The sequence below is a fragment of the Sus scrofa genome, chromosome 6 (genome assembly GCF_054392235.1).
Source record: "Sus scrofa isolate SSC_HxYL_T2T_F1_AM1 chromosome 6, Sscrofa_HxYL_maternal_Yorkshire_Landrace_v2.0, whole genome shotgun sequence".
In the NCBI taxonomy this organism is placed as follows: domain Eukaryota; kingdom Metazoa; phylum Chordata; class Mammalia; order Artiodactyla; family Suidae; genus Sus; species Sus scrofa.
Genome location: NC_139388.1, coordinates 64,007,843 through 64,034,836, shown reverse-complemented (window position 1 = coordinate 64,034,836; position 26,994 = coordinate 64,007,843). Strand labels below are relative to the sequence as shown.

Below are 26,994 nucleotides of genomic sequence, written 5' to 3'. Positions count from 1 at the left end.
CGCAAATAAGAGCCCTAAAATGGAGTGCGGAATGTTTATTGAGTAAAGGGGGAGGGGGAAAGGGTGTAAGGAAGGAGATACAGAAATAATCCAGACCGTGCCCGTGTTCTTTTGTCAAATCTTCCACGCAGACAACAACCGTTCACCACTTCGGAGCAGAAAACCAGGGCTCAGAGAGGTTACGCCACTTGCAAAGGCTCACACAGCACAGCTGGGCAGAAACTGGGTTCCGACTGGCTCCCAGGCCCAGGGAGGGGCAACGACTTGTTCTACATCACACAGCTAGAAAGGGAGGGAAGGAAGGAATGTTTCTCCCTTTAGACAGTTGGGGAAACTGAGGCTCAGGGTAAGGCAGTAACCTCATCAGAGTCAGGGAGTACGTGTGGGAGTGACGCTGTGTGGGTCAGACGTGGTGGCCCAGCTAGGGGCAGGGCAGCACAGGCCGGGTCTGGAACTTAGTGGAGGCGCACGTGCTGCGCCAGCTCCGCTGCATCCTGGAAGCGGCGTGGGCACAATGGGCAGGTGTGCGGCGGGCCAGCGCGGGCACGGTGCGTGGCACGGTGCCGCGACAGGTGGCTGGAGCGCTTGAAGGCCTTGCCGCAGGCGCCGCACGTGAAGGGCTTGAGGTCCGAGTGCGACACGCGGTGGCTCTGCAGCCGCAGAGGGCTGGCAAAGACACGGGCACACTCCGGGCAGCTGTAGCCCTTGCGAGGGCCGGGCTCTCCCGGCGGTGCCTCGCGCTGGGGCGGGCCCCGGGGCTCCTCCTCCAACTGCACCGTGTACGTGTAGGGGACCCCGTTGGCGTCGATGAGCAGATGGCGGCCCAGCCGCGGGGGTCGGGGCCCCGCAGCCGAGGAAGGACTGGAGGAAGGGCCTTCCGTCTTGGGGAAAGGGGGAGCCTTGGGGGGCGGTGGGTCCATGGCCTCCGGGGAGGAGGACCGAGGGTGGGGTGGCCGCGGCGGCAGCAGCAGCATCTGGAGCGGCAGCTGGGAGCGGCGGAGGGGAGAGACGTTAAAATCGCCACTTCCTGGGGAAAGTGTCCCTATTCTCACTGCTTGTTATCCTCTCTGTACTACTGACCTACCTCCCTTACCAAAAAGAAACTGCTTCCAGGCCAGATCGCTCTGCTTCCACAAGCAGCTTCGGGGGGCTCCTGCAACTAAGCTCAGCATCTCCCAGCCCCCACCTGCCTTTCCTCCCAGATCCTTCTCTTATCCCCCAGCCAAACGGGAGGGCATCGCCTGGCCACTTCCCTTCTCCACCACGCCCCAACAGCCTATCAGTTCCCAAGCCTGTTTTCCCTCTACATCTTCAAGGGCCCTTTCATCTCACGCCAGGGCCCTTACTTCCCGACTTTCTCTAACGGGTCACTCCCTCTTCTTCCCAGCCCTGCTCAGGGAGCATTCTCTCTCCCCAGGACCAACGCAGCGGTCTGCCTCTGGCCTCCAGACCCTCCTACATCTCCATCCCCGCTAGACTCCCTGGAAGGCCTCCCATCTCGAGATGCATCCGTGGTCTCTCAATTTCCTCTCTAGGTACACTCCCAGAGCCCCACTAACCCAATTCCCCACTTTTCACCCAGAGCTCCGCCATCCTGTTCCTATAGTTAGGGCCTCAGGTGTCAACATCCTTTCCCACAAGCTAACCCACCCGCGCAATGTCAGGTACGCATACCTAGGAAACTTCAACCGCCTGCTTTCTACATAGCCCACAGCCCGCGAACCTTGCCACCTGCTGCATCCCCACCAAGGGTCCCTCTCTCTTCTCGGCCCCTGCGTATTAGCCGCTGACATCTCTACTGTTCCTCCCTATACCCCGGGGGGCCTCCTCCCACTCCCCGTGACACACACACACTAGGCTTCTGGAGTCCCTTTCCCAAAATGCCTCTCCAAAGCCTCCTTCTCCCTCCTTTCCGTGGGCATCTGGCATCGTTACCTCCCTGACACGGCTCCACCCCGCTTCTCTGTTCTGCTTCCTTCTGCAACCCCAGGGCCCCTCTGCCCCCTTTCCCATACACCCTAGGCCCCCCTCGCTCCCGCACTCGATCCTGTCTGTCCCCCGCCCCGCTCCCCCTGGTCCCCTACCGGCCGTGCCCCGGCCCCATCCTCAACCCCGTTAGCACCAGCCCCTCCCCCAGCCCTGCCCGGCCTCGCGCGGTCCCGGAGCCAGGCTCCTCCCTCCATCCCGGCCCCCGTACCCGGTGCAGCGGCCTCTCGGGTCCGGAGGAACGGGCCCAGGTCCCGAGCGTTCCGAGCTTCCCCTCGAGAGCGCCGGCGGCGGCGGGACCGAGGCTTCCGGGGGCTCCGGGCCGGCGGCGCCGGGGACGCGGGGCGCGGGGGGCGCGGGCGCAGGGGCGCGAGGGGCGGCGGCGTCCCTGGGAAAGGGCGCCGGCCGGAAACGCACGTGAGCCGCGACGAAGGTTCCGCCGCCCCTGAGCCCGCCTCTCTAACCGCCTGCGTTTTTGGAGCATCTCCGCGGGGCGGAGACGCGGGAACCATAGAGACAGCCCGTCCCCCGCTCCCCTCCCATCCCATACAGGAACAGTTCGATCTCTGGTACAAAGAGCGATTCGTAGACAGGCAGGGCGAGGCTTTGCTCGAAGTCCCACAAGGAAGGGGCGCGCCCAGTCCGTTCTTCTTCCCCGTGGACGTCCCGCCCGCACCCCGCGCCCCTCCAGGCCGAGGGCGGGAGGAGGGACGTTTCTGTCGGTCGGACAAATGGGGAACCAAGGTCCAGGGAGCAGCCGTGGGCGCTGATGTGACACTGCCATGACCCTCCCTCCCCGAGATAGGGAAACCGAGGCCCAGAGAGGACCAAACCTCGCCAGCTACACAGGGGGACAAGGGTGGCTCTTCTCATCGGGCAGGTGGGAAAACCCAGGCGCATGAAGCAGCAGCGATAGTGTCTGGGTGATGCCGGCACGAGGCACGGAGCACCCGACGCGCCCGCGCGCAGAGGGAAAACCGCGGCCCGGCGCAGGCGCGCGTGGACCAGAAAGGCGCAGGGCAGCCAGGCCGGGTCTGGAACCCGGTGCAGGGGTCGGTGCCGGGCCGCGCCAAAGAGTGGGAGCGGCAGAAAGGCGGCCCACGCGGAGGGCTGAAGCGTTGAGTGCAGCTCCTCCAACTACGCGGTGAACTAGAAGCGCAGGTCCCGCGTGTCCACGGCAGGTCCTGGCGCTGAGGGGACCCCAGGGGGGCGCAGCGAGAGAAGCTGGCGGGGTGGGGGTAGATGGGGCACAGAGGGGAGAGAACTGGGTTACTGTCGCGCCCAGACCAGCGACCCTGGGGTCGCCTGAGCTGGGGTCTGAGAGAGCTGTGGAAAAGAACTTACTGCGATGAGGCGCATCTATGCTCTGCTAGCTGTCCAACCAGTGGGTTGCATAGTCTCCAACCCACGTGGACTACTGCGCGTTTGAAATAGGGCTACTGGCTGAGGACCTGAGTTTTAAATACTATTTCATTTCTTTCAGTTTAACTCTAAATAGCCACAGGTAGCTAGTGGCTGCCCGCCTCCAGCTCCTAAGTCCACCCTCAACCAACCGGTTGCAAACCGGAGACCCATGGGCCAGAAAGAGCTCAGTTGTATCTTGGTTTGGAATACAAAATATTTTTTTTAATGTTTTACAAGGCGATATTTTAAAAGCCAGAAAAAGCACACACCAATTCCCAGGCACATTTGGAAAAAAAGTCTCTAGCTGTGCCAACAACAAATTGGAACTGACAGAGAATTTTCCAGAAAACCATCAAGAACACCTCCCCCACACCCACCCACCCACCCAAGTGACTCAACAATTTTGCTATTAGGCTAAAACTAAAGATCTTCTAGAATTGTGCTGTCCAAAAGGGTAGTCACCAGCCACTTGTGGCTTTTGAGCATGTGACATGGGTCTGGTCTGAATGAAGGTGTGCAAGTCACCCAAGGGATTCTGAAGACTGAGTCGGAAGCACGCAAACCACCTCAGGAAGGAGGTAGTTCGTGTGACTGATCGGTTACATTTAGGAAAGATACTTGGAGTACATTTTGTGTTAAGTATGTTGTTCAAATAAATTTCGGGCAGTTCCATTGCAGCTCAGCAGTAACGAACCCAACTAGTATCCGTGAGGATGCGGGTTCAATACCTGGCCTCGCTCAGTGGGTGAAGGATCTGGCATTGCCATGGCTGTGGTGGAGCCGGCCCCTAGCAGATTGGACCCCTCACCTGGGAATTTCCACATGCCACAGGAGCAGCCCTAAAGAGACAAATAAATAATTTGGGCTGTTCATTTCCACTTTTTAAAGTGTGGCTCACATCGGAGTTCGGCTATGGCGCAACGGGATCAGCGGTGGCTTTGCAGCACCAGATTCCAACCGCGCTGGGGACGGTGGTTTAAAGGATCCCGCACTGCCACAGCTGGCACGTAGGTCACAGCTGTGGCTCAGATCTGATCCCTGATCCATATGCTGCAGGTTGGCAAAAAAAAAGAAACAATATCATAAAGTGTGGCTCACATCCTGGAAATCGTTGTCCTGGTGCTTCATCTTTCATAACTTCATTTTGAGGGTGGGTTGCAGTGAGGAGAATGGAGACTGGGGAACCTGGGCCGGGTTTGAAGTGGCAACTTCACTTTCTGTCTACACCAGGGTTCTCAGCTTTGGAACTACTGACATTTGGGGGCTGGATCATTGTTGTGGGGGCGGGGGGGGGGCCTGCCCTGGACGTTGTAGGATGTTGAGCAGCAACCCTGGCCTCCAGTTTTCACATGTCAGTAGCACCGTTTCTCACCCACCCCCACCCCACCCCCCCAAACCCAGTGTGACAACAGACTTGGCCAAATGTCCCCTAGGGGGCAACATAGATCCTGAGCTACGCTATCACCCAGATCCCTTTCTTTTCTTTTTTTTGATTGTTTGTCTTTTTAGGGCAGCACCTGCGGCATCTGGAGGTTCCCAGGCTAGGGGTCTAATCGTAGCTGTAGCTCCCTGACTCTGCCGCAGCCACAGCAACGCCGAATCCGAGCTGGGTCTGTGACCTACACCACAGCTTGAGGCCAACACTGGATCCTTAACCCACTGAGCGAGGCCAGTGATCAAACCTGCGTCCTCATGGATGCTAGTCAGATTCGTTTCCACTGAGCCACGACAGGAACTACCCCCAGATCCCGTTCTTGAGTCTCAACCCCATAAAACCAGCTTCGTCCATGAGAGCCACACCCACCCCATCCCACCCCACTGTACGCCCATCTCTGGAAAAAATGACAACAACCACCAACATTTATTGGGCCCTTTCTATAGTGCCAGCCATTGCTAAATCCTCGGAGCAGCCCCAAGAGGCAGGTCCCATGAGGACCCCAATTTTATAGATGAGGAAACAGAAGCTTAGAGAGGTCATATGATCAAGGTCATATATCTGGGAGTTCCCGAACCCGACTAGCATCCATGAGGATGTGGGTCCAATCCCTGGCCTCACTCAGGGGGTTAAGGATCTGGCACTGCCATGAGCTGTGGCGTAGGTCGCAGACGTGGCTTGGATCCTGTGTTGCTGTGGCTACAGCTGTGGCCAGCAGCTGCAGCTCTGATTCAACCCTTAGCCTGGGAACTTTCATATGCTGCACCTGCAACCCTAAAAAGCAAAAAGAAAAAAAGTCCTACATCTGCAGATGGGAGAGCCAGGACAGCACCTGCTTCTGCCTGAACCAGAGTTCATGACCACAGGCTGCCAGCACCTCATGCTCCTCCCTCTCCCACCACCACTGCCAGCCCAGCCTTCGGTGACAGCCTCCCTCCGCCCCCTGCCTCCTCTGGTCCTTACCTCAGCATTATTATATTTTTTGTAAACCCACAGTCATGTCATTCCCTGACCTAAACCCCTCCTTGCTGCACCCAGAATAAAACCCAGAAACCCTCTGGGACATGTGTGGACTGGCCCCCTACTGCCTGCCCACCGCGGCCCCCCTCGCCATGGTGCCTCCAGGGCCTTGTGTTTGCAGCTCCTCCCCTGGAATGTTGTTCCCAGCCCATCACAAGGACACGTCCTCTTGGGCCACTCGGGTCTCGGGTAATCCACCACTGCAGTGTGGCTGGTTGTGTCAGACGGGATGCCCTGCTCTGTGTGATCAGGCCGCTCCCCCACGTCTGGGACTACAGTCCGTGGCGGTCCGGCTTATTTACACATTTGCGCTTTTACTGTCCGCCTTCCCCGCTCTGTCTTGGGCAACAGCCTCTCCTCAGAGTCCGGCAAAGTTCTGGGGAGACGGTCGGGCTCAAGTCAATACGGGCGGAATGAATACATGAATTCAATCACCCCATCCAAACAGAAAACCCTGCTTCGGAGTTCCCGTCGTGGCGCAGTGGTTAACAAATCCGACTAGGAACCATGAGGTTTCAGGTTCAATCCCTGGCCTCGCTCAGTGGCTTAAGGATCCGGTGTTGCCGTGAGCTGTGGTGTAGATCGCAGACGCGGCTCGGATCTGGCGTCGCTGTGGCTCTGGCGTAGGCTGGCGGCTACAACTCCAATTAGACCCCTAGCCTGGGAACCTCCATATGCCGCAGGTGCAGCCCTAGGAAAACACACACACAAAAAAAAAAAAAGAAAGAAAGAAAATTAAACCCTGCTTCTCTCCGGGGGTGGGATCATGAGCAAACTCAAAACCTCCTCGTTCTGCCCCCAACTGCCTCACGCCCCAAAGCAGACAGGCTCCAGTTCTGCCCTTCCCTTACCCTGAAAGCTCTTAGGGCTGTGTGCTCCCCTTCACCCTCCAAGCCCGGGCTCTGGCCCTTTGCTCTCCCCGCCAGCCCCTGTTCAGTCATCTCCCTGCTATCCTGGCCCCCAGTTCTCCTCCCACTCTGGCCTAACACTCATCTCATCTCCCAGCCTGCACAAAACTTCATCTTAGCTCCCAAGACCTTCAGGACCAAGCCCCCCATTCCTGAGCCTGGGACTTGAGGCCCCTCATGAGGTGGCCCAGCCTCTTCACCTTCCCTGGGCTGCACGGAGCATTTCACAGGCCCCTGACCAGGCCTGGGGGCTGCCCCCGGGAAAGCACTCCTGCCAACAACGTGCAGCCACAGAAGGAAGGGTCCTACCTCGCTTGGGTTCCAGCCCTAACCCCACAGCGAAAAAAGGATCAAAATTAAGAAACATGCCTGTCTACGCAGGCAGCACAAGCTGCTATAAAGAAGAGAGGGAGCACCATGAGCTACCTTCCTACAGTATCTCATGTTGGCAGCTCACCTCATCAAGGTGTTTCGTTCAATCCCATTTTACAGATTGGGAAACCAAGTTCCAGAAAGGGATGATGGTGACCAATACCAGGCTCTCGAGGCTGAGGCAGAGTCAGGGACCCAACAAGAGATTCCTGCTTCTCGCCCCTGGCCGGGATGGCTGGGGACCACGAGCCATTCCATAGTTCAGGATGAGCAAATGGAGGTCCAGGGAGGCAGCCACCTGCTTCAAGTCACACATGAGGAAGCAATGAGGCCAGGACCCCGGCCTCTACCTTCTGCACCAGAAACAAGAGATTCTGTGGCTTCTCCACCATCTAGGCAGAGTCAGGTCCCCGAGGTGCTGGGCCAGCTGCTCAGCATCCTGCAAACGCCAGAACACAGCAGGCCGGTGTGAGCGGACCCAACCCGGGCTGGGGCCGGAAGGATAGTGGACCACTTGAAGGCCTCGTCACAGAAGTAGGACTGGAGCTCCAGGGCAGGCAGCTCCTGAAGGCCTGGAAACCCTGGGGACAACTGGAGCCCTTGGGGGGCTCGGGCTCCAGGCAAGGGGCCTCCTCCGTGTGCACGTGAAGGGAGCACCGTTCCCATCAGCGAGGCCCCAGGGTGGGGATGGCCGGGGGGAAAGAGAGGTGAGCGCCAGTTTAAAGGCGGGGGGCCCCCCCAGGGAGGAGGGCCCGTGGCCTCCAGAGAGATTCGGGGTCAGGGCATACTTGGGGGCCCGAGGAGAGGACAGAGGGGTTAGATGAGGTCCCTTCGCCAGAACGCACCAGCTCGAAGCCTCTCCATCCCGCGCCCGAGACACTGAGACCCGCCGGACGCGCCGCTCAGGGCCGATCCAGCCTCCCCGAGCTCAGCGCCTACCTCCCGGCGCCGGCTCGCGCTGCGGGCGCCCCTAGGGTCCGAGCGTGGTGCCGATGGACCCGGACAGCGCCCACCCGCGCCCACCGCCCCCGCTGCCAGGCGGGGCCGCCGAAACGCGCGCCGGAGGGAAACACACACCCGAGACAAGGGTTCCGGGTGTCTGCGCTCCTCACTTCTCGGCAGGAGGGAGGAGACGACAGCCCATATAAAGTCATTATTTAGCAGCGTGGTGGGTGTAGAGAGGGAGAAGACCAAAAGGATGATTTTTTGTCCGAAAGGTCGTGATTTGTCCTTAAAAGTCACTTTATCCTTCTGGGCTGGAGAAGGAACCCGTTCTTCTACAGCAGGAAATGACAAAGTCCATCTACAAATAGGATCCGAAAGCAGAAAAAGCGAGTGACCCGTCCCTTTCTACCCAGCGAAGACAAAGGACCAGAAGTATTCAGCCAGGTACTCGGCAAGTAAACGGAGTCAAGGACCAATCTCCCGGTAAAACCAAGGCCAGTGAGGGGTAGTCAGTAGGCCTGGGTCACACAGGTAACCAGGGCCGGCTTAGCATGATGCCAGCCCCCCTCACAGGACTGGCGTGGAGCAGGGAAGTGATACCTGGGTCTACAGTACCCCTGAACCCCTGGCCTGAGTCTCCACAGCCAGTCAGAAAGTCCCTCTGACCAATACACCACCTGAGGCCAGCCAACCCCCTGGACAGTGCCATCCCACCCGGGGTGGGTGAGCCCAGCCGGCCACACTTGCTGGATCACTTGAAGGCCTTTCTACAGGGGCCACCCACTTAGGGGAAGTTCCAAGTTCAAATGCTACTCTTAGGTGGACCTTCTGAACACGAAAGCAAGTACAAAAGTGTCACCATGAGCTATAGACCTACTCCAGCCCGGTCCCATCGCCTCAAAACACTGTTGGACATTTCCGTCTGGGAAGACTGAGTTCCCGAAAAGACAGTCTTCCGGCCAGCTCGAGATTAAACCCACCACCTGGACCAGACCCCAGCCACCATCCCATGACTACGTGACTCAACCTCAGCTCTCTCAAACCGGCACGGGTGACTGCATTCTCCTTTCTCAGTGCCCCCAGCCAGCTCTCTGGTCGATAAAACCTGCCTGGGACCTCATTGCTCCAGCTGACTGTCTTTTCTTGTCTCCTGAGTGTCAACAGCTACCTGACATAAAACAAGCCCTTACGGGTCTGAGACACACAGGGCAGAGGCGCAGTGGGAGCCGGCGATTCCCTTTTTGCATCATCTTGAGCTGCTTCCTCAGCTGGATGTGTGTGGAGCACCCATGGTGATCAGTCAATGACCGCTTGAGCTTGGGGGGCGCAGGTGAGGACAAATCAGGTGACTCGAGATGAATCCTGAGCCTTTCCCTTTTTTAAAAACCGAGGGGAAGAAACAGAGAAGAACCAGACAAGAGCACGAACGTCTTGGCGTTCCCGTCGTGGCACAGTGGAAACAAAGCCAACTGGGGACCATGAGGTTGCAGGTTCGATCCCTGGCCTCGCTCAGTGGGTTAAGGATCCGGCATTGCCGTGAGCTGTGGTGTAGGTTGCAGACGCAGCTCGGATCCCGTGTTGCTGTGGCTGTGGTGTAGGCCGGCGGCTACAGCTCCAATTAGACCCCTAGTCTGGGAACCTCCATGTGCCGTGGGTGTGGCCCTAGAAAAGACAAAAGACAAAACAACAAAACAAAACAAACAAAAAAAAAAACAAAGGTCTTAACAGATGTGCCAAATTGAGACAGTCTGGCTGCTGATAGGAAGGAGAGAAGCCCCTCCTGGTTTACAAATGGGTTTCGGAGGCCAGAGAGTGAACCACCCGGTCACAAAGCCCACATGCAATGCAGTTAATTCCCAGGGTCCCCGCCTCCTGGGTGAGGCTAAAGGGGAAAAGAAGACTAGTGCATGCCCTAGGAGGTGAGGACCTCTTTCTTGCTGCTTTCTCCTGCTTTCTCTGCCACCTGTAGACTTGCAGCACACCCCAAGGTTGGAGGTCATTCAGTCTTGGAAAGAACAACTCAGAAAAGGGTACTGCATTGCCCATTCGTGATGCCAGGGCCTAGCTCTACAACTGACATCTCTCAAACTGGATCCTGGAGACCTGGGAAAGATTCCAGGCACGTGGTTCTCTAAAGGCATCAATTTTGTGCCTGTATTACTATAGACTCAGTCTGCCCTCACGCACCACGACGTGCTGAGCCAGCTCCCTGGTAAGCCTGACCCGCCAGGAGCAGAAGGAGCAGGCAGAGGAAGCCGGGTGGATAAGCTGGGGCTGGCAAAGCCTGCTGGGTCATTTGAAGGCCTTGCCACAAGCCTCATGGATGAAGGATGTGCAGTGACTCCCTGAACGTCCAGGTAGGAGAGGCCATGGGCCTTCAGAGAGACAGCATTCTTTGTTTTCTTTTTTTGGCAACACCTGGGGTCTGCAGACGTTCTGGGGCCAGGCAGGGATCCCACGCCACAGCAGTGACAACCGCTAGGCCACCAGGGAACGCCTAGAAAACATTCTTGAAGAACTACAAGCACTGGGCACAGCTGTAAACTGGGCAAAATGCCCTGGTTGTCCTTGGGCTCCTCTGCTCGCTCGCCCTGTGCGAGCAACTACTGGCCTTGACTCAGGACAGGAAACAAGCCTGAAGCCCTAGAGAAAGAGGAGGAGGAGGAGGAGCCAGCAGGGGCCCTTGAACGGCGGAGGAGAATCCTTGGGTGTATGAGGAGTCATGGCCTTCCTTGAACCCAGAGGGGCAGCTAAAGGAAGGAAATGCTGCATTAACTGCAGGTGCACAGCGGTAAGCTAAGGGTAGGGATGACCAGAGGCCCTCTCTGCACCCCTCAATCTTAGCTTACCTCGTGATAACGGAATCCGGATTCTTGTTCACGGAAGTCCAAGAATGAACTCGGCGAACACGCAGGCAGCAAACAAGCAAAGTCTTTATTAAAGGAAAGCGTAGAACACTCCCTAACGCCATCCACAAAAATAAACTCCAAATGGATTAAAGACCTAGATATAAGACCAGACACTATACAACTCTTAGAGGAAAACATAGGCCAAACACTCTCTGGCATAAACGAAAGCAACATCTTCTCAGATCTACCTCTTAGTAAAAACAAAACTAAACAAATGGGACCTAATCAAACTTAAAAAGTTTCTGCACAACAAAGGAAACCCTAAACAAAGCAAAAAGACAATCCACAGAATGAGAGAAAATATTTGCAAATGAATCGACGGACAAGGGATTCATCTCCAAAATTTATAAACACCTTCTGCAGCTCAATACCAAAACAACAAACAACCCCATCAAAAAATGGGCAGGGAGTTCCCGTCGTGGCACAGTGGTTAACGAATCCGACTAGGAACCATGAGGTTGCGGGTTCAGTCCCTGCCCTTGCTCAGTGGGTTAACGATCCGGCGTTGCAGTGAGCTGTGGTGTAGGTTGCAGACGCGGCTCGGATCCTGCGTTGCTGTGGCTCTGGCGTAGGCCGGTGGCTACAGCTCCAATTGGACCCCTAGCCTGGGAACCTCCATATGCCGCGGGAGCGGCCCAAGAAATAGCAACAACAACAACAACAACAAAAGACAAAAAAAAAAAAAAAGAACGTACCCGGGAGTTCCCATTGTGGCTCAGTAGGAAGGAATCCGACTAGGAACCATGAGATTTCGGGTTCCATCCCTGGCCTCGCTCAGTGGGTTAAGAATCCGGCGTTGACTGAGCTGTGGTGTAGGTCACAGACGTGGCTCGGATCTGGCATTGCTGTGGCTCTGGCGTAGGCCGAGGCTACAGCTCCGACAGCTCGGATTGGACCCCTAGCCTGGGAACCTCCATATACCGCAAGTGCGGCCATAAAAAAGACCAAAAGAAAAAAAAAAAGAATGTATCGGAACTAGGATTCCCACACTGACGACCTGAGTTAATAATCTGCCCCACTAGTTCATCCTCCTCCTGAAACCCGTCATCTCTCCAAGGGGCTGGGGGTTTGTCAGGGCCCAAACCCTAGACTTTCCACCTTCACCACTTCTCTGTGCTCCCGCGATTTACCCAGGCCTCTTGCGTCTAGCAACCAACGTCTGCAACGTGCACTGAGGTCCCTCCACGCGGAAGGATCTGCGGGCCACACTTGGCTATACTGCCCTCGGTCTCCCCTCTCCGGCCCCCGGATGGCGGGCCTCCTCCTCCCTCATCTCCCTTCCTCCCCATCAGGGCAACCCCGCTCTCTGCCAGAATCTCTCCATGACGCTCCCCGAGTCTTCCCTTTCTCCCCAGCTCCAGGATTTCTCCCTTTCAGGCCGGCCCTGCGACGCCAATTAAGCGTGTCCCCCCCGCCCCCCAGGAGCCTGTCCCTCCACCCACTCCACCGCCTCCCCACCGTCCCCGACGAGGCCCTCGGGGCCTCCCCGGTGTCCGCCCCTTCTCAGGTCCCCAGGGGTCCAGCCGGATCGTCCCCCCAGCGGGCCATCGCGTCCGGTCTTTCCCACCCCCGTGGCTGCCCACCCGGCCTCGCGCTCCGGGTTCCTACTCGGACCTCAGCGCTTGGCGTGTGCGCGTGAAGAGCAGCGGCGCCCCCGGAGTCGGCCCCGGCGGATGGAAGAAGGAAAGACGAGTCCCGGGAGCCCTGAGGCAGCCGCCGCGCGGCGACGGACGGCGCGGGGGGGGGGGGGCGGCATTTCGCGTGTGAAAGTCTTCCGGCCGGAAACACGCACTCACCCAGGAACAGTTCCGGGAGCCTCCTGTTCCGCTGACCGGAATCTCAATCATTTCTTCAACAAATATTTGTTGTGTCTCCTCTTTGCCAGCTTCTGCCACCAGAACGAGACCGTCTCCGCCTTCCTCTACCTTAGACGCAGACGAGTGTTATCTGTGTTGTACCCTTGCTGCAACAAGGAACTCTCCCGGGCCTCCTGGGGGCGAAAGAGGCCAAAATATTGAAATGTTCCCCCCAACCTCAGCACCTGGGAGAAGCAGGAAGGGATGGCAACCTGGACACAGACATTCAGTGAGAGGCAGCGTCCCCAGAGTGGGACTTCAGCAAGAAGCTGTCTCAAGAGCTCCGGTCATGGCCCAGAGGAAACAAATCCGACTAGGAGCCATGAGCTTGCAGGTTCCATCCCTGGCCTCGATCGGGGGGGGGGGGGTTAAGGATCCGGCGTTGCTGTGAGCTGCGGTGTAGGTCGCAGACGCGGCTCAGATACCGCGTTGTGGCTGTGGTGAAGGCTGGCCCTGTAGCTCCGATTGGACCCCTAGCCTGGGAATCTCCTTGTGCCGCGAATGCGGCCCTAAAAAGAAAAAAAAAAGCAACTGTCTCAGATTCAGCCCTAGTGCATCAAAGATGAAGCCCAGAGAGGTTACGTGAGACACTGACAGTCCCACAGCAAGTGGTTGCCAGAACCAGGATTACAACGTAAATCGGGGAGGTCTTTACACTGTCTCATCCCAATAGCTTCCTTTGGGGGAACTTGTTCTATGCCTGCCGCCTCCCTTCCCCCAAGTTACAGGGGGAAACTAGAAGAAGTTTAGGGAAAGACCTGCCTGAGCATGAAACCCATCCTCAAGGCTGGCTACGGGTGCTGGTGAGGGAAAAAATCAGCAGGCTGGGCTTTCGCGGTCCCACCCCCACAGAGCCCTGTGAATTCATCAAGAGCTGCCTTCCTGACTCAGTACCAGCTGTCTGAAAGGATTAGGCATCCTGTGTGGATTTTGTGCCAAAAGCCAGATTTTAATGAAGCTGCTCAGAAATGGTAGGAACCCAATTCTAGTCTCAAAACAGTCAGACCTCAAGTCTCTCCAGGCAAACCTGAGAAGCATCGTTGTGACAGCACCATTCCCTGTTTGGTGACTCAGTTTCCCCATCTGTCATGGAGAGGCCTCCATTCTTTGTTCTTCCTTCTTCTGTTATTTTTCTATATTGAGATGTGAGTGATGATGGAAGAATTTCACACATTGAGGTGTGTGTGTGCGCGGGGGGGGGCGGTCCTTCTGGCTTACACATACTTCGGTTTGAACTTCATGCTAACTCAACAGCCTATCTTATGGCCTGTCAAACACACGCTGCACATCTGCTTTAAGCCTTAAAGAAAAGGATGCATTTACAAATCAGAATGGAGTAACCATGGTTCAGGCATCCAAAATGGAGGAGCTAAGTGGCCACTGTGGATGTGGTTGTAGACACACTCCTGCATCACTGAGTTGCATTTTCTGCACTCTATCAGATGCACGGTCACCACCAGCGGGTCCCAAATCAGTATCTGCTAGCAGCTGCCAGCTGCAGTGTTACGGTCTCAAGGTCTCTGTTGTAACTATGCAGCCATGTCAGACCCCAGCCAATCCTTGATGAATGAGCACCCTTACCTTCCGCCAGCTCCTGTCCTAGTGCTTGACAAACAGCTTCTGTAACTTTGTAGTTTTTGCCTACATAAGCCTTCCCCGTCTTGTAGTCTGGTGGAACACAATTCAAGTGCTTCCTGAATCTCCCAGGACATAGTCATCAGTTTGGCTTGAATAAAGACTCCCTTCTTTTCCTATTATACAATTCTTACTGGTAAGTTTTGTTGACAGTTACACTGATTAAAGTATGTAGCACTAGGTTCCCTGGTGGCCTGGTGGTTAAGGACTCGGTGTTATCACTGCTGTGGCTCAGGTTCGATCCCTGGCCTGGGAGCTTCTGCATGCTGGGGCATGGCAAAAACAAAACAACACAAAACAAAACACAAAAACAAAGTATGGGAGTCTTAAAGTTACAAATCAACAAATTTTTACATATATACACAGCCATGTTACCAGCATCCCAGAAGGCACCTAGGCATCATTAACCCCCACCAAGAGGAACGAGTATTGTGGTTTCTGTTCTCAAAGATTATTTTCGCCTGTTTTAAATCTCATATAAACAAAATTTCTTTTCAGTCTGGATTCTTTCAGTCATTTTAAGTCCACGAGATCATCCATACAGTTGATGTAAATCAATAGTTTTTTACTTTTTTTTTGCCACCCCCATGGCATACACAAGTTCCTGGGCCAGGGATCCAACCTGAGCCACAGCAATGACACCAGAACCTTAGGCCACTAAGCCATCAGGGAACTCAATATTTTTTTAAATCATTTTTCTGTAAAGTCTATTGAATGACTATACCACAGTTTCTTTTTCTTTTTTTAGCTTTTTAGGGCCACACCCTCAGTCTATGCAGGTTCCCAGGCTAGGGGTCAAACTGGAGCTACAGCTGCCAGCCTACGCCACGGCCACAGCCACATTAGACCCAAGCCTGTCTGTGAGCTAAACCACAACGCACAGCAACACCAGATCCTTAACCCACTGAGCAAGGCCAGGGATCCAATCTGCAAGCTCCTGGTTCCTAGTCAGATTCGTTTCTGCTGTGCCGAGATGCAAATTCCCCACAGCTTCTTTTTTAACTGTCAGTGGATATTTGTTTTGCATTCTGGTCTGTTGTGAATAAAACTACTAGGAATATTCTTGCACGTGCAACTTGGTGGAGAAAAGCACCCATTCCTGGGGACGGAGGAGCCTCTCTGGGGATGGACGTGCTGGGTCCTACAGTGTGTCTGCTCAGCTTCAGCACTAACTCCTTCCAAGTGATGTGTCCATTTACACTCCTGTCAGCAGCGTTGAGACGTCCAGTTGCTCCACAGCCGTCCCAACACTTGAGACTGAACGTCCTTTGGAGTTCCCGCTGTGGCTTTTTAGGGCTGCACCTGCGGCATCTCGAAGTTCTCAGGCAAGGGGCTGAATTGGAGCTGCCAGCCTATGTCACAGCCAGAGCCAGGCAGGACCCAAGCCGTATGTCTGTGACCTACACCATAGCTCACAGCAACGCTGGATCCCCGACCCACTGAACGAGGCCAGGGATCAAACCCGCATCCTCATGGATACTAGTCAGATTCATTTCCACTGCGCCACAACAGAAACTCCCTCCCGTCTTCTTTTTCTTTTCATTTTTATTTTTTGTCTTTTTAGGGCCACACCTGCGGCACATGGAGATTCCCAGGCTAAGGGTGAAATCAGAGCTGCAGCTCCTGGCCTACACCACAGCCACAGCAACATAGGATCCAAGCCACATCTTCGAACTACACCACAGCTCATGGCAATGCCAGATCCTGAACCCACTGAGCGAGGCCAGGGATCAAACTCACACACTCATGGTTCTGAGTCGGATTCGTTTCCGCTGCGCCATGAAGGGAGCTCCCTCCCTTCTTTTTATGTTGGAATCTCATTGTTGGTGGCCGGGTAAGAGGCTGAAAGGGTTGGGGAAATCGAGGTCTCAGCTCAGTGACTCGCTCGTGTCCCATGGCTGTCCTAGTCTGCTCAAGGGGCTTTAACAGAGAATCGGAGGAGAGGTGGCTTATAAACAACAGACATTTCTTGTTGTGTTGGAGACTGCAGGTCCAAGATGAAGGTGCTGGCAGATTCGGTGTCTGGTGAGAGCCAGATGGCCACCTTGTCGGGATAACCTTACGTGGCAGAAGCTCTCTGGGGTCTTTCTAAAGGCACTAATCTGGAGTTCCCGTCGTGGTGCAGTGGTTAGCGAGTCCGACTACGAACCATGAGGTTGCGGGTTCGATCCCTGGCCTTCCTCAGTGGCTTAAGGATCCGGCGTTGTCCTGAGCTGTGGAGTAGGTTGCAGACTCGGCTCAGATCCTACATTGCTGTGGCTCTGGCGTAGGCCGGTGGCTACAGCTCCAATTCAACCCCTAGCTTGGGAACCTCCATATGCCACGGGAGCGGCCCTAGAAATTGCAAAAAGACAAAAAAAAAAGAAGAAGAAGAAGCAGGCTTGGAAGGATTCTGAGCTAGGAAAGGACAATATCAGTTCTGAGTTTTAGAAAGATCTGTCTCCGTATGTCGTCCGGCTCAAGAGTGGAAGCTGGGGGACCACGGAGGTGGTGCTAAAACCTAGAGGAGAAAGAATGAGGTTTGAGCTGGGGAAGGGGAGAAAGCTAGAGCAGCAACATGGGGAAGGCTACAGCCCCAGTGTTAAGGCTCAACTGCCTGATTTTAATGCCCTCCAGGGTTTCACAGCTGCAGAACACGCGAAAATAATAATGGCATTAGTGCCCACGTGCTACACATCGTCCATTCAAAAGCATTATCACGCGAGGTCCTTTCATACATGATTTTCCCAGAGTTAATCCTCTCTGTTGTGAGAAAACTGAGGCGCAGAAACGGAGCTCACTGCTCAAGGACACGACAAAGGGAGACAAGGAGGCCCAACACACGATCACCCCAAACCCCCTAATCCCTCCACCCAAGCAAGTCTTTTTCGTTGGGTCAGTACCTCCAGCCTTGGGGGGCAATTCCCTTCCCCATAGCTCCCTACGTTTCCCGCCCACCGTGGCCCTTCTAGCCCGCGAGTCTCTCTATGGTTCCCCCTCTAGCCACACGCTTCCTCTCGTTTCCCGCCCATCCCGGGCCCTCTAGCCGCCGCCAACAACTCTATGGTTCCCGCCTCTCGTTCACAACTTAGCCGCTCCTTCTCAAAACGCTTCAATGTTGGCCATCGCCTTCCGACTCCATCGGAGCGGTTGTCTGAGCTATCTTTCTGGGCAGGCCGAGCAGAAACGGCGGCCAGCGGGGAAGCGCTTTTACAGAAAGCCTGGCAAGGAAGGACTCGGGACTTCTAAGAAGACCCTGGGCCCCGGCTGCGCGTTTCAGGTCCTTTAGGAAACTGCTCCGGCTGGAAACACGAGGCCGTTAGAGAAGGGATCCGCTTTGCGTTTGGGCCCCCTCTCTAATAAGTGGGATCCCAAAAGGAATACTCCCTATAGGAGCTGCCCATCTCTTGTTCATTTTTGTTGTGACAGCGTCAGAGACAGACTAGGAAGCCGGGAAATGCCCACCTCATTACCCGGACTGGGGAAAATGAGGCCAAGAATAGGGAAGGAACTCGCCTCAAAAAGAAAACCTGTACCCTTTATCTGTCACTTCCCTGTTCCCTAAACTCCGCTCAACCACATTTTCACCCTAAGGAACCACTCATCTACTTCCTGCCTCTATGGGTTTCCCTTTCTGGACAATATTAGTTTCAGGTGTACATACGTACATCAGTATTTTTACAGATTACACACCATTAAAAGTTATTGCAGGAGTTCCTGTTGTGGCTCAGTGGTTAAGAACCTGGCATAGTCTCCATGATGATGCGGGTTCAATCCCTGGCCTCTCTCAGTTAGTTAAGTGTTGCCACAAGCTGCAGTGTAGTTTGCAGATGCAGCTTGGATCCGGTGTTGCTATGTCTATGGCACAGGCCGCCAGATGCAGCTCCCATTTGACCTCTACCCAGGAACTTCCATTTGCCCCAGGTGCGGCCATAAAAAGAAAAAAAAAGTTATTACATCATAGATAATCACTATATTTTCCTGTCCATACAATACATCCTTGTTGATTATCTATTTTATACATAGTAATTTGTATCTCTTTATCCTATATCACTATCCTACCTGTCCCTTAATTAAACTTAAAAGCTTATATACAGCAAAGGAAACCTTTGCAAAAAGAAAAGATAATCCATGGAATGGGAGAAAATATTTGCAAATGATATGAACAACGGGGGTTAATATGCAAAACATATAAACAGCTTATACAACTCAATATTTAAAAAAAAAAAAAAGACACAGTCAAAAAATGGGGAGTTCCCGTCGTGGCGCAGTGGTTAACGAATCCGACTAGGAACCATGAGGTTACGGGTTCGGTCCCTGCCCTTGCTCAGTGGGTTAACGATCCGGCGTTGCCGTGAGCTGTGGTGTAGGTTGCAGACGCGGCTCGGATCCTGCGTTGCTGTGGCTCTGGCGTAGGCCAATGGCTACAGCTCCGATTGGACCCCTAGCCTGGGAACCTCCATATGCTGCGGGAGCGGCCCAAAGAAATAGCAAAAAGACAAAAAAAAAAAAAAATGGGCAGAGGAGCTGAAGAGACATTTTCCCAAAGACAGACAAATGGCACATGAAAAGATGCTCAACATTACTAATTAGAGAAGTGCTAATCGAAACTATGTGTGTGTGTGTGTGTGCACGCGTACGTGCGCGCGCCCATACATACATATACGCACACCACATCTTCTACCTCCTTTTGCCTGTTGGTGGGCACTTGGGTTGCATCCATGATTTGGCTGTTATAAATAGTGCTGCTTTGAACATTGATGTTCATAAATATTTTAGAATTAGTGTTTTTGGCCATGCCCATGGCATGCAGACGTTACCAAGCCAGGGATCAAACCTGTGCCACAACAGTGACCATGATGGATCCTCAGCCCACTAGGCCACAAGGGACCTCCCTAGGATTCATGTTTTTGTACTTCCCAAACGTATACCCAGCAGTGGAATTGCTGGATCATATAGGGTGCTGGGTGGCTACAAACTAATTCAAATTTCTCTTTTTAACCTATATGCGTAGGCTCTGGCAGTCAGTTGACACTGACGGCTGGTCCCGTCCTTTGATACAGCAACTCAACTCTCAGTTACATAACTTAGAGAAAACTCACTTTTGGGTTCAAAGAGATGTAAGCAAGGATATTCATGGCACTTTGTTTGTAATAATACAAAACTGGGCAGAGCCTCCTCGCCTGCATCTCTCACAAGCATCCTATCTTAATAAATCTATTTCTTGCCTATCAAAAAAAATTGTTGCAATGAGGTATCACCTCACACCAGTCAGAATGGCCATCATCAAAAAGTCTACAAACAATAAATGTTGGAGAGGGTATGGAGAAAAGGGAACCCTATCACCCTGTTGGTGTGAATGTATTGTAAATTGGTCCAGCTACTAATGAGAATGGCACAGAGGTTCCTTTAAAAACTAAAAGTGGGAGTTCCCATCGTGGCGCAGTGGTTACGAATCCGACTAGGAACCATGAGGTTGCGGGTTTGATCCCTGGCCTTGATCAGCGGGTTAGGGAACGAGCATTGCCCTGAGCTGTGTAGGTCGCAGATGAGGCTCAAATCTGGCATTGCTGAGGCTCTGGCATAGGCTGACGGCTACAGCTCCGATTGGACCCCTAGCCTGGGAACATCCATATGCCACAGGAAGTGGCCCTAGAAAAGGCAAAACAAACAAAAAGATAGTGCATCACAGTGTTCTCTGCTGCACTATTTTTAAAACACCCAGACATGTGAGCAACCTAAATATCCAAAGGAATGAATAAACAAGAGGTGATACGTGTGTGTGTGTGTATCCTGAATCACTTGGCTGTACAGGTGATGCTGACAAAGTATCATAAATCAACTATACTTCAATAAGAAGGAAAAAAAAACTGGACCCAAACCAATGCCCATCAACAGGAGAAGGAAGAAATGCAAGGTGGCTTGACCGTGATCAGGACATCACACCGGTACTGACAGTGACTCGATTACAAGCACTGATGTTTACAAATGTAAAAACGTGTGTGTGTGTGTTGGGGAGCTGGGGGAGCTAGAGAAGGTTACACTGAAGTGATATCTTTGTTGTTGTTGTTGTTGTTGTTTTTGTCTTTTTTGCCATTTCTTGAGTCGATCCTGCGGCATATGGAGGTTACAGGCTAGGAGTCGAATCGGAGCTGCAGCCGCCGGCCTATGCCAGAGCCACAGCAATGCGGGATCCGAGCCGCGTCTTCGACCTGCACCACAGCTCACGGCAACGCCGGATCCTTACCCCACTGAGCAAGGCCAGGGATCGAACCCACAACCTCGTGGTTCCTCGTCGGATTCGTTAACCACGGCGTCACGACAGGAACTCCCCTGAAGTGATATCATTTATCCCAAAAGTGTTAGCATAAGCAGAACAATATGGCATCATTTCATGTACGGAGCAAACCAAAGAAGACATGTGTGGGAATGATAAACAGAAAATGCAAAATCTCGGGAGTTCCCGTCGTGGCGCAGTGGTTAACAAATCCGACTAGGAACCATGAGGTTTCGGGTTCGGTCCCTGCCCTTGCTCAGTGGGTTAACGATCCGGCATTGCTGTGGTCTGTGCTGTAGGTCGCAGACGCGGCTCGGATCCAGCGTTGCTGTGGCTCTGGCGTAGGCCGATGGCTGCAGCTCCGATTCAACCCCTAGCCTAGGAACCTCCATATGCCTCGGGAGCGGCCCAAGAAATAGCAAAAAAAGACAAAAAAAAAAAAAGAAAGAAAGTAAGAAAGGAAATGCAAAATCTCATAAGGGGAAGGAGGCAAGAGAAGGGGATGTTACACAGATGGCTGAGATTGCATCTGTAAAGTTGTATGGTTTAAGTTCATTAAGGAGTACAGGGAGCTATTTATATACTTCTGAATTTTTCTTTTCTTTTGTTTTTTTTTTTTTTTTTTTGCTCCCACGGCATATGGAGGTTCCCAGGCTAGGGGGTGAATCGCAGCTGTAGCTGCCGGCCTACGCCAGAGCCACAGCAACGCGGGATCTGAGCCACGTCTGCAACCTACACCACAGCTCACGGCAACGCCGGATCCTTAACCCACTGCACAAAGCCAGGGATCAGACATGCATCCTCATGGATCCTAGTCAGGTTGTTAACCACTGAGCCACGAAGAGAACTCCCCAAATGAGTATTTTAAATGCTATCTATCCGAGGAAGACTTGCACCAGGTTCTGGTCACACACCCTGGAATTTCGTCTAATGGAAACAGATTCCCAAGCAGGAACAAAAAGCGGTGAACATTTCAGCAGACTCTTACCTTGTGCTGAAGTGGACACCTACCGCTTCCACTGTCATTTCACTGGGCAAAGAAAACCACGTGGCCACGTCTAACTGCAAAGGAAAATACAACCCTATCATGTTCCCTAAAGAGGGAGAACCGAATTTGCGCATGATCGTCACGTTCAGTCATCCACCCTGCCCTTCCAGGAAAACAATTTAAGAGTGTTCCAGCGATCTCGCATCTCTCTGTTTTAGTGGGTTTCGCAACCCTCTACAGATGTATGCATAAATGCAGGCATGGTCAGAAGTAGCGCGATGACCTCTCCAAGGTCACACAGCCGGGCCAAGGAACGAGTAACTGGACAGCTGAGCCCTCAGCCCTGTCCTTGTAACTGCCGAAAACCCCTGCCCTTGGGCTCTTGCCTTCAAAGGCGCATTTCCCAAACTTCACACAACCTGTGGATACTTGCTAATGAATCCCAGTACCACTAGTGTGGCAGTCGGTTCAGTATATTTTTGCAAAGGGACTTAAAAGTCCTTACATTTGTAACCTTTGCCTCACTGAGTTATCTCGAACCAGGGAGTAGGTGACCACAAAAACGTGTAGTGTGAACACAACAAAGGTTGTTCAATTCTGGTGTCAAGTGACCGCCAGAGCCTACTCATGGAGATTAAAAAGAGAAATTAGGGAGTTCCCGTCGTGGCGCAGTGGTTAGCGAATCCGACTAGGAACCATGAGGTTGCAGGTTCGGTCCCTGCCCTTGCTCAGTGGGTTAACGATCCGGCGTTGCCGTGAGCTGTGGTGTAGGTTGCAGACGCGGCTCGGATCCCGCGTTGCTGTGGCTCTGGCGTAGGCCTGTGGCTACAGCTCCGATTAGACCCCTGGCCTGGGAACCTCCATATGCCGTGGGAGCGGCCCAAGAAATAGCAAAAAGACCAAAAAAAAAAAAAAAAAAAAGAAATTAGAATTAGCTCACAGGAGAGTTCCCGTCGTGGCCTGGCACAAACGAACCCGACAAAATCAGGAGGGATCCGTGGTTCCGCTCAGGGGGTTAAGGATCCAGCGTTGCTGTGGCTGTGGTGCAGGCCGGCAGGTGCAGTTGCGATTCGATTCCTAGTCTGGGAACCTCTATACGCTGCGGGTTCGCCCTAAAAAGACACGTACACAAAAGAATTAGCTCAGAGCCACCCCAGCGCCCCACGCAGGCTGTCTCTTGGGGGCACTGACAGGCAATTAGGAAGAAATTCACCACTTTCTCCCTGGGGATGGAGAGAGCCAGCTCCCGGGAAGCCCCGCCCCTCCTCCAGGCCGCCTGCGCGGGGCCCCGACGCCAGCCTAGGCCCCACCCCCTCCGGATTGACCTCTGGCATTGGGGGCGGGGCCTGGGGACAAGATGGCTGCCGCGCGCCCGGAGTCGCCGAGTCTGAGCTCAGCGGGCCCGGAGCCGCGATCCCCGGAACCTCCGGACCTGGTGCGGGCGAGGAAGGGCCCCGGCGCGGGGGCTCTAGGCGGCAGGAGGTCGCAGGGGTGGGGGTGGGGCTTAGAGCTGGGCGGGGGAGGTATTTAGGGCTATGGCCCTGGGGGCGGGGCTTCTCGTGGGGGCGGTGTGAGGTTGGAGGGGCGTGGCCGGAGGAGGAGGGTGGGCGGGCCAAGTCAGAACTGGAGAGGGATCCACCCGAGCGAGGAGTCCGAGGGATTGAGTTTGTCTAATGAGGGGGCGGAGCCTTCAGAGGGCGGGACCTCATGAATTTTAGGGTTCCGGAACCTGGGTGGAAGGTTGGGAAGGTGACCCTGGAAGAGAAGGGTGTGGGGTTATGGTTGGGTCACCCACTTCGGGGTAGGGGGATGATTCTGCAAGAGTCTAAGTGCTACCCAAGAGAGGATTTGGGGGCAGAAGTGCCTGCTCCAGCTGCCTTTGGACCCCACTCAGGCTGAGAGCGTATCTGAGGACAGTCTTTCATTCAGCAGACATTTACTGTGCTCCCACTTGGGCTAGACAGATGGAGAGGTGAAGGCGGCAAATAAACTATCCTCTTGGAGCTTGCAGCCCAGAAGAGGAGAGAGACAATAAAGAAGTCTTATTGTGTTATGTTCGATAAAGAGTGAGCTGATAGAGCGGCGCGGAGGGGAGCTAAATTTAGTCGAGAGAGAAGTCAGCTGTGTGCCGGCTTATATTTACACTGGGGCCAGAGAGATAAGCGGGAGGCAGATCGTGATGGATATGAATTAAGGCTTTGGATTTTAAGTGCAGTGGGTGTCATGGGAGGGTTGCGAATGGGAAAATGACTTCCATCTGTTCCCGTTTTCAAAAGGTCATTAAGGCTGCTTTGGGAAAATGGGTTATGAGGGAGCCAGGCAGAGGACCAGAGGCAGTCAGAGGTTCAGGACACTTGGCAAAGAATGTTTGCCTTATGAAGTTCCCCAGTGGCCCGAGGATTCCACGTTGGTGCTGTGGCAGCTTGCGTTGCTGCTGTGGCACCTTGGGTCGCTGCTGTGGCACCTTGGGTCGCTGCTGTGGCACGGGTTCAATCCCTGGCCCAGGATCATAGGCCTGCTGCGAGGGAGGCCCCCTCAAAAAAAAAAAAAAAAAAAAAAAGGTGCAGTGAGGTAATTGGCTTTTCACTGGGATGGAGGAGAGAGATGGCTGGATCTGTGGACCATTTCAGACGGGAGGGGAAGTCTTCAAAGGCACGTAACAGAATCCCGGGCCGGGGAAGCAGCGGAGAGCTGAATCTAGAAATCGAGGGATCCAGCATGCTACAAAAGGGAGGTGTTTTAATAATCAGGTGGGGAGGCCTTGAGGCAGAGGCCACAGGCTCCTCTGTTTCTTCTCCCCCTCACCCAGGTCCTGGTGCCTGATGATGGCCGCCCGGCCACCCCCCCGAGCGACCTCGTCGAGATCCAGGTGGTGAAGGTGACCGACACCACGCTGGTACCTGAGCCCCCAGAGCCAGGTTCTCTCCACTGTGCCTTGTGCCCAGCTGTCTTCCGGCTGGTCTCCGAGCTGCTGTTCCACGAACATGGCCACTTGGCGGGAGCTGAGGGCGGCGGGCAGGGTGGGGACCCGAGCCGGTGTCACGTCTGTGGCCGCAGCTGTCCAGGGCCCGCCAGCCTCCGTGCCCACTACAGCCTGCACACGGGAGAGCGGCCCTACCGCTGCCCGCTCTGCCCCCGGGCCTTCAAGGCCCTGGCGCCTCTGCTGCGGCACCAGCACCGACACGGGGTGGAGCCGGGGACCTCGCAACGGCCTCCAGAGGCGGCGGCGGCTCGGGAACAGCGGCCCGGCCTGGCGCAGGAGAGGTCGGAGGTGGTGATGGCCGCGGCGGCGGCAGGCGCGGCGGTGGGGAAGCCTTTCGCCTGCAGGTTCTGCGCCAAGCCCTTCCGCCGCTCCTCAGACATGCGCGACCACGAGCGGGTGCACACGGGCGAGCGGCCCTACCACTGCGGCGTGTGCGGCAAGGGCTTCACCCAGTCCTCGGTGCTGAGCGGCCACGCGCGCATCCACACCGGCGAGCGGCCCTTCCGCTGCACCCTCTGTGATCGCACCTTCAACAACTCCTCCAACTTCCGCAAGCACCAGCGCACCCACTTCCACGGGCCGGGGCCTGGGCTGGGAGACTCTGGAAGCCAGCCGGCATCGGGGGCCGAGGGGCCGGGGCGTGGGTGGGGGGCAGGAAACACTCTGGAAGAGGGGCGCGGGGAGACGGCCCAAGTGAAGGTGGAGGTCGACCAGTAGTCTGGGAGAGCAGGCCCGTGGGAAGTGGGTGGCAGGCGCAGGGGAATGGGTGGGTGGGAGGGAAAAGGAGGCAGTGGTCGGAGAGAGAGGACGTGAGAGCTAAGGGAGATGGCAGTGAGCGGCCCGTGTGGGCGAGCAGGGGCAGAACCAGGTTCTGGAGGCTCACCACACAGTGCCCCTGTGGGATTCAGAGAAAGGCACCGACACAGCCCTATGGATGCCCAGCTAAATGCCAGGAACACGGGCCGGATTTCATTCCCCTGTTTGCTGCCCTGCTTGCCTGTCTCTGTGGAAGACCCAGCTTATCGCAGCAGAGCCTGGGCCCTGCAGACAGGGGACCAGGGTTGAGTGGAAGGGGCAGAACCCTGGACTATCTTGGGGCCCAGGGTGGACCAGGATGGAACCTTGCCTACCTCAATGGATTGCACTGAACCTAGGATGCCCACCCATCCTCAGGCAGAAGACACACAGCGGGATCCTATCACTTCAAAGCCAGAGGGTCATAGCCAGCCGAGAGCACCTGAGTCTCAAGGATGTAAGCCTAACCCTAAGGATTTTGACTCCACGAGCCGCCACCCCTGTTCCTGTGATGGTCCCTCCCTAAGCCACCTAGACTTCTCTTCCCAAGCAGCTGAAAACCACATTCCCCTCCTAAAGCTTTAGGCTCAGAGCCCATGGTCCCCCAAGTTTACAAAGGAGCCTCAAGGTTCTCTCATTTCCTCCACTCGCGCTTTGAACCAAACATCTTCTCGCCTGGCCCCAGGCGATCCCAAGGCAGGGTTGGCAGATGGCAGCATGGTGGCCTGGCCTCCTGTGTATGGCAGGTGTGGGACAAGAACTGGGGGTGGGGGGCAGAGGAGGACCTGGGAGCTGGAGGTGGGAAGCCTCCAGTTCTGTTCCTATTAAAGGACTTTCTGAAGGGTTCCTCTCTGTCGGTCTTGTGTTTTGGGGGTGGAAGGGCCAAGCTGTGGTCTTGTTCCGAGCAGCGAGTTGCAGCGTCCCTCTCTCCAAACCTGTTTCTTTAGAAGAGGGGTCCAGCGCCTGGCTATTCAGTGAAACTACGTGGTTCAGCTACAGGAGTGGGGGTCAGGGCAGTCTGGCAAGATGAAGGGGCTCCTGTGATCAGCACCCTTAAGGAGGGAGAGCCCTGGATGTGCTCCCCTTCCTGCTCACCCAACACCCAACACCCCCCCGTAAGATACACTGTACACAACTCAGAATGGAATCCACTGTTTTCACCAAGGAAATGCCCATATCACATATCACCAGCATCCCCACCCAAGCTAGAAACACTGGCATGTTCCTTAAGCCTTCTGCATACCTCATCCACTTATTTAATCCCTTCTCAACTTCCCACTGTTGAGCCAAATCTCCAAAGCTTAAGACTTCATTATCACTAGGCTGGTAGACCAAGCCAGCAAAGATCTCACATGTCCAGACCCTGCCCTTCTCGTTCTCCATGTGGATCCTTCAAAAAACACAGATGGAGAAGGAGACCAGGTATGAGGAGGACACACCAGCATTGGCGCGAGATGTGGCCACAGACGCTTGGGCGCAGTGTTGGGTCTTGGCCGTGAAGG

The 26,994-nt window shown here is 54.8% G+C and overlaps 2 protein-coding genes across 6 annotated transcripts; one reads left to right on the top strand and one right to left on the bottom strand.

Annotated features, from left to right (window-relative positions):
- Positions 1-20: 20 nt before the first annotated feature.
- ZNF580 (zinc finger protein 580) lies at positions 21-22,982 on the bottom strand. Of its 5 annotated transcripts, none has more exons than XM_084958878.1 (4): positions 22,843-22,982; positions 21,715-21,788; positions 12,776-12,969; positions 21-986 (listed from the first exon to the last, which is right to left on the bottom strand). In XM_084958878.1, exons 3-4 carry the CDS (start codon positions 12,824-12,826, stop codon positions 456-458), a joined length of 582 nt encoding a protein of 193 aa, XP_084815004.1. In that variant the 5' UTR covers positions 12,827-12,969; positions 21,715-21,788; positions 22,843-22,982; the 3' UTR covers positions 21-455. The 5 variants fall into 5 exon arrangements, with proteins under 5 accessions (XP_084815004.1, XP_084815005.1, XP_084815007.1 ...); XM_084958879.1 differs by having other exon boundaries at positions 22,906-22,982; XM_084958881.1 differs by having other exon boundaries at positions 21,738-21,788; positions 22,906-22,982.
- A 61-nt stretch (positions 22,983-23,043) lies between these two features.
- Positions 23,044-26,338, top strand: ZNF784 (zinc finger protein 784). Its single transcript, XM_003356071.5, has 2 exons — positions 23,044-23,149; positions 24,524-26,338. The coding sequence occupies exons 1-2, from the start codon at positions 23,072-23,074 to the stop codon at positions 25,412-25,414; spliced, it is 969 nt and encodes a 322-aa protein (XP_003356119.1). The 5' UTR covers positions 23,044-23,071; the 3' UTR covers positions 25,415-26,338.
- The last annotated feature ends 656 nt before the right edge of the window (positions 26,339-26,994 follow it).

Coding starts and splice junctions, on each gene's coding strand:
- ZNF784 (XM_003356071.5), top strand. CDS start 23,072: ATGGCTGCCGCGCGCCCGGAGTCGCCGAGTCTGAGCTCAGCGGGCCCG. Junction 23,150..24,523: donor CCCCGGAACCTCCGGACCTG/GTGCGGGCGAGG, acceptor CCCCTCACCCAG/GTCCTGGTGCCTGATGATGG.
- ZNF580 (XM_084958878.1), bottom strand. CDS start 12,826: ATGATTGAGATTCCGGTCAGCGGAACAGGAGGCTCCCGGAACTGTTCC. Junction 987..12,775: donor GCTCCCGGAACTGTTCCTGG/GTGAGTGCGTGT, acceptor CGCCGCTCCCAG/CTGCCGCTCCAGATGCTGCT.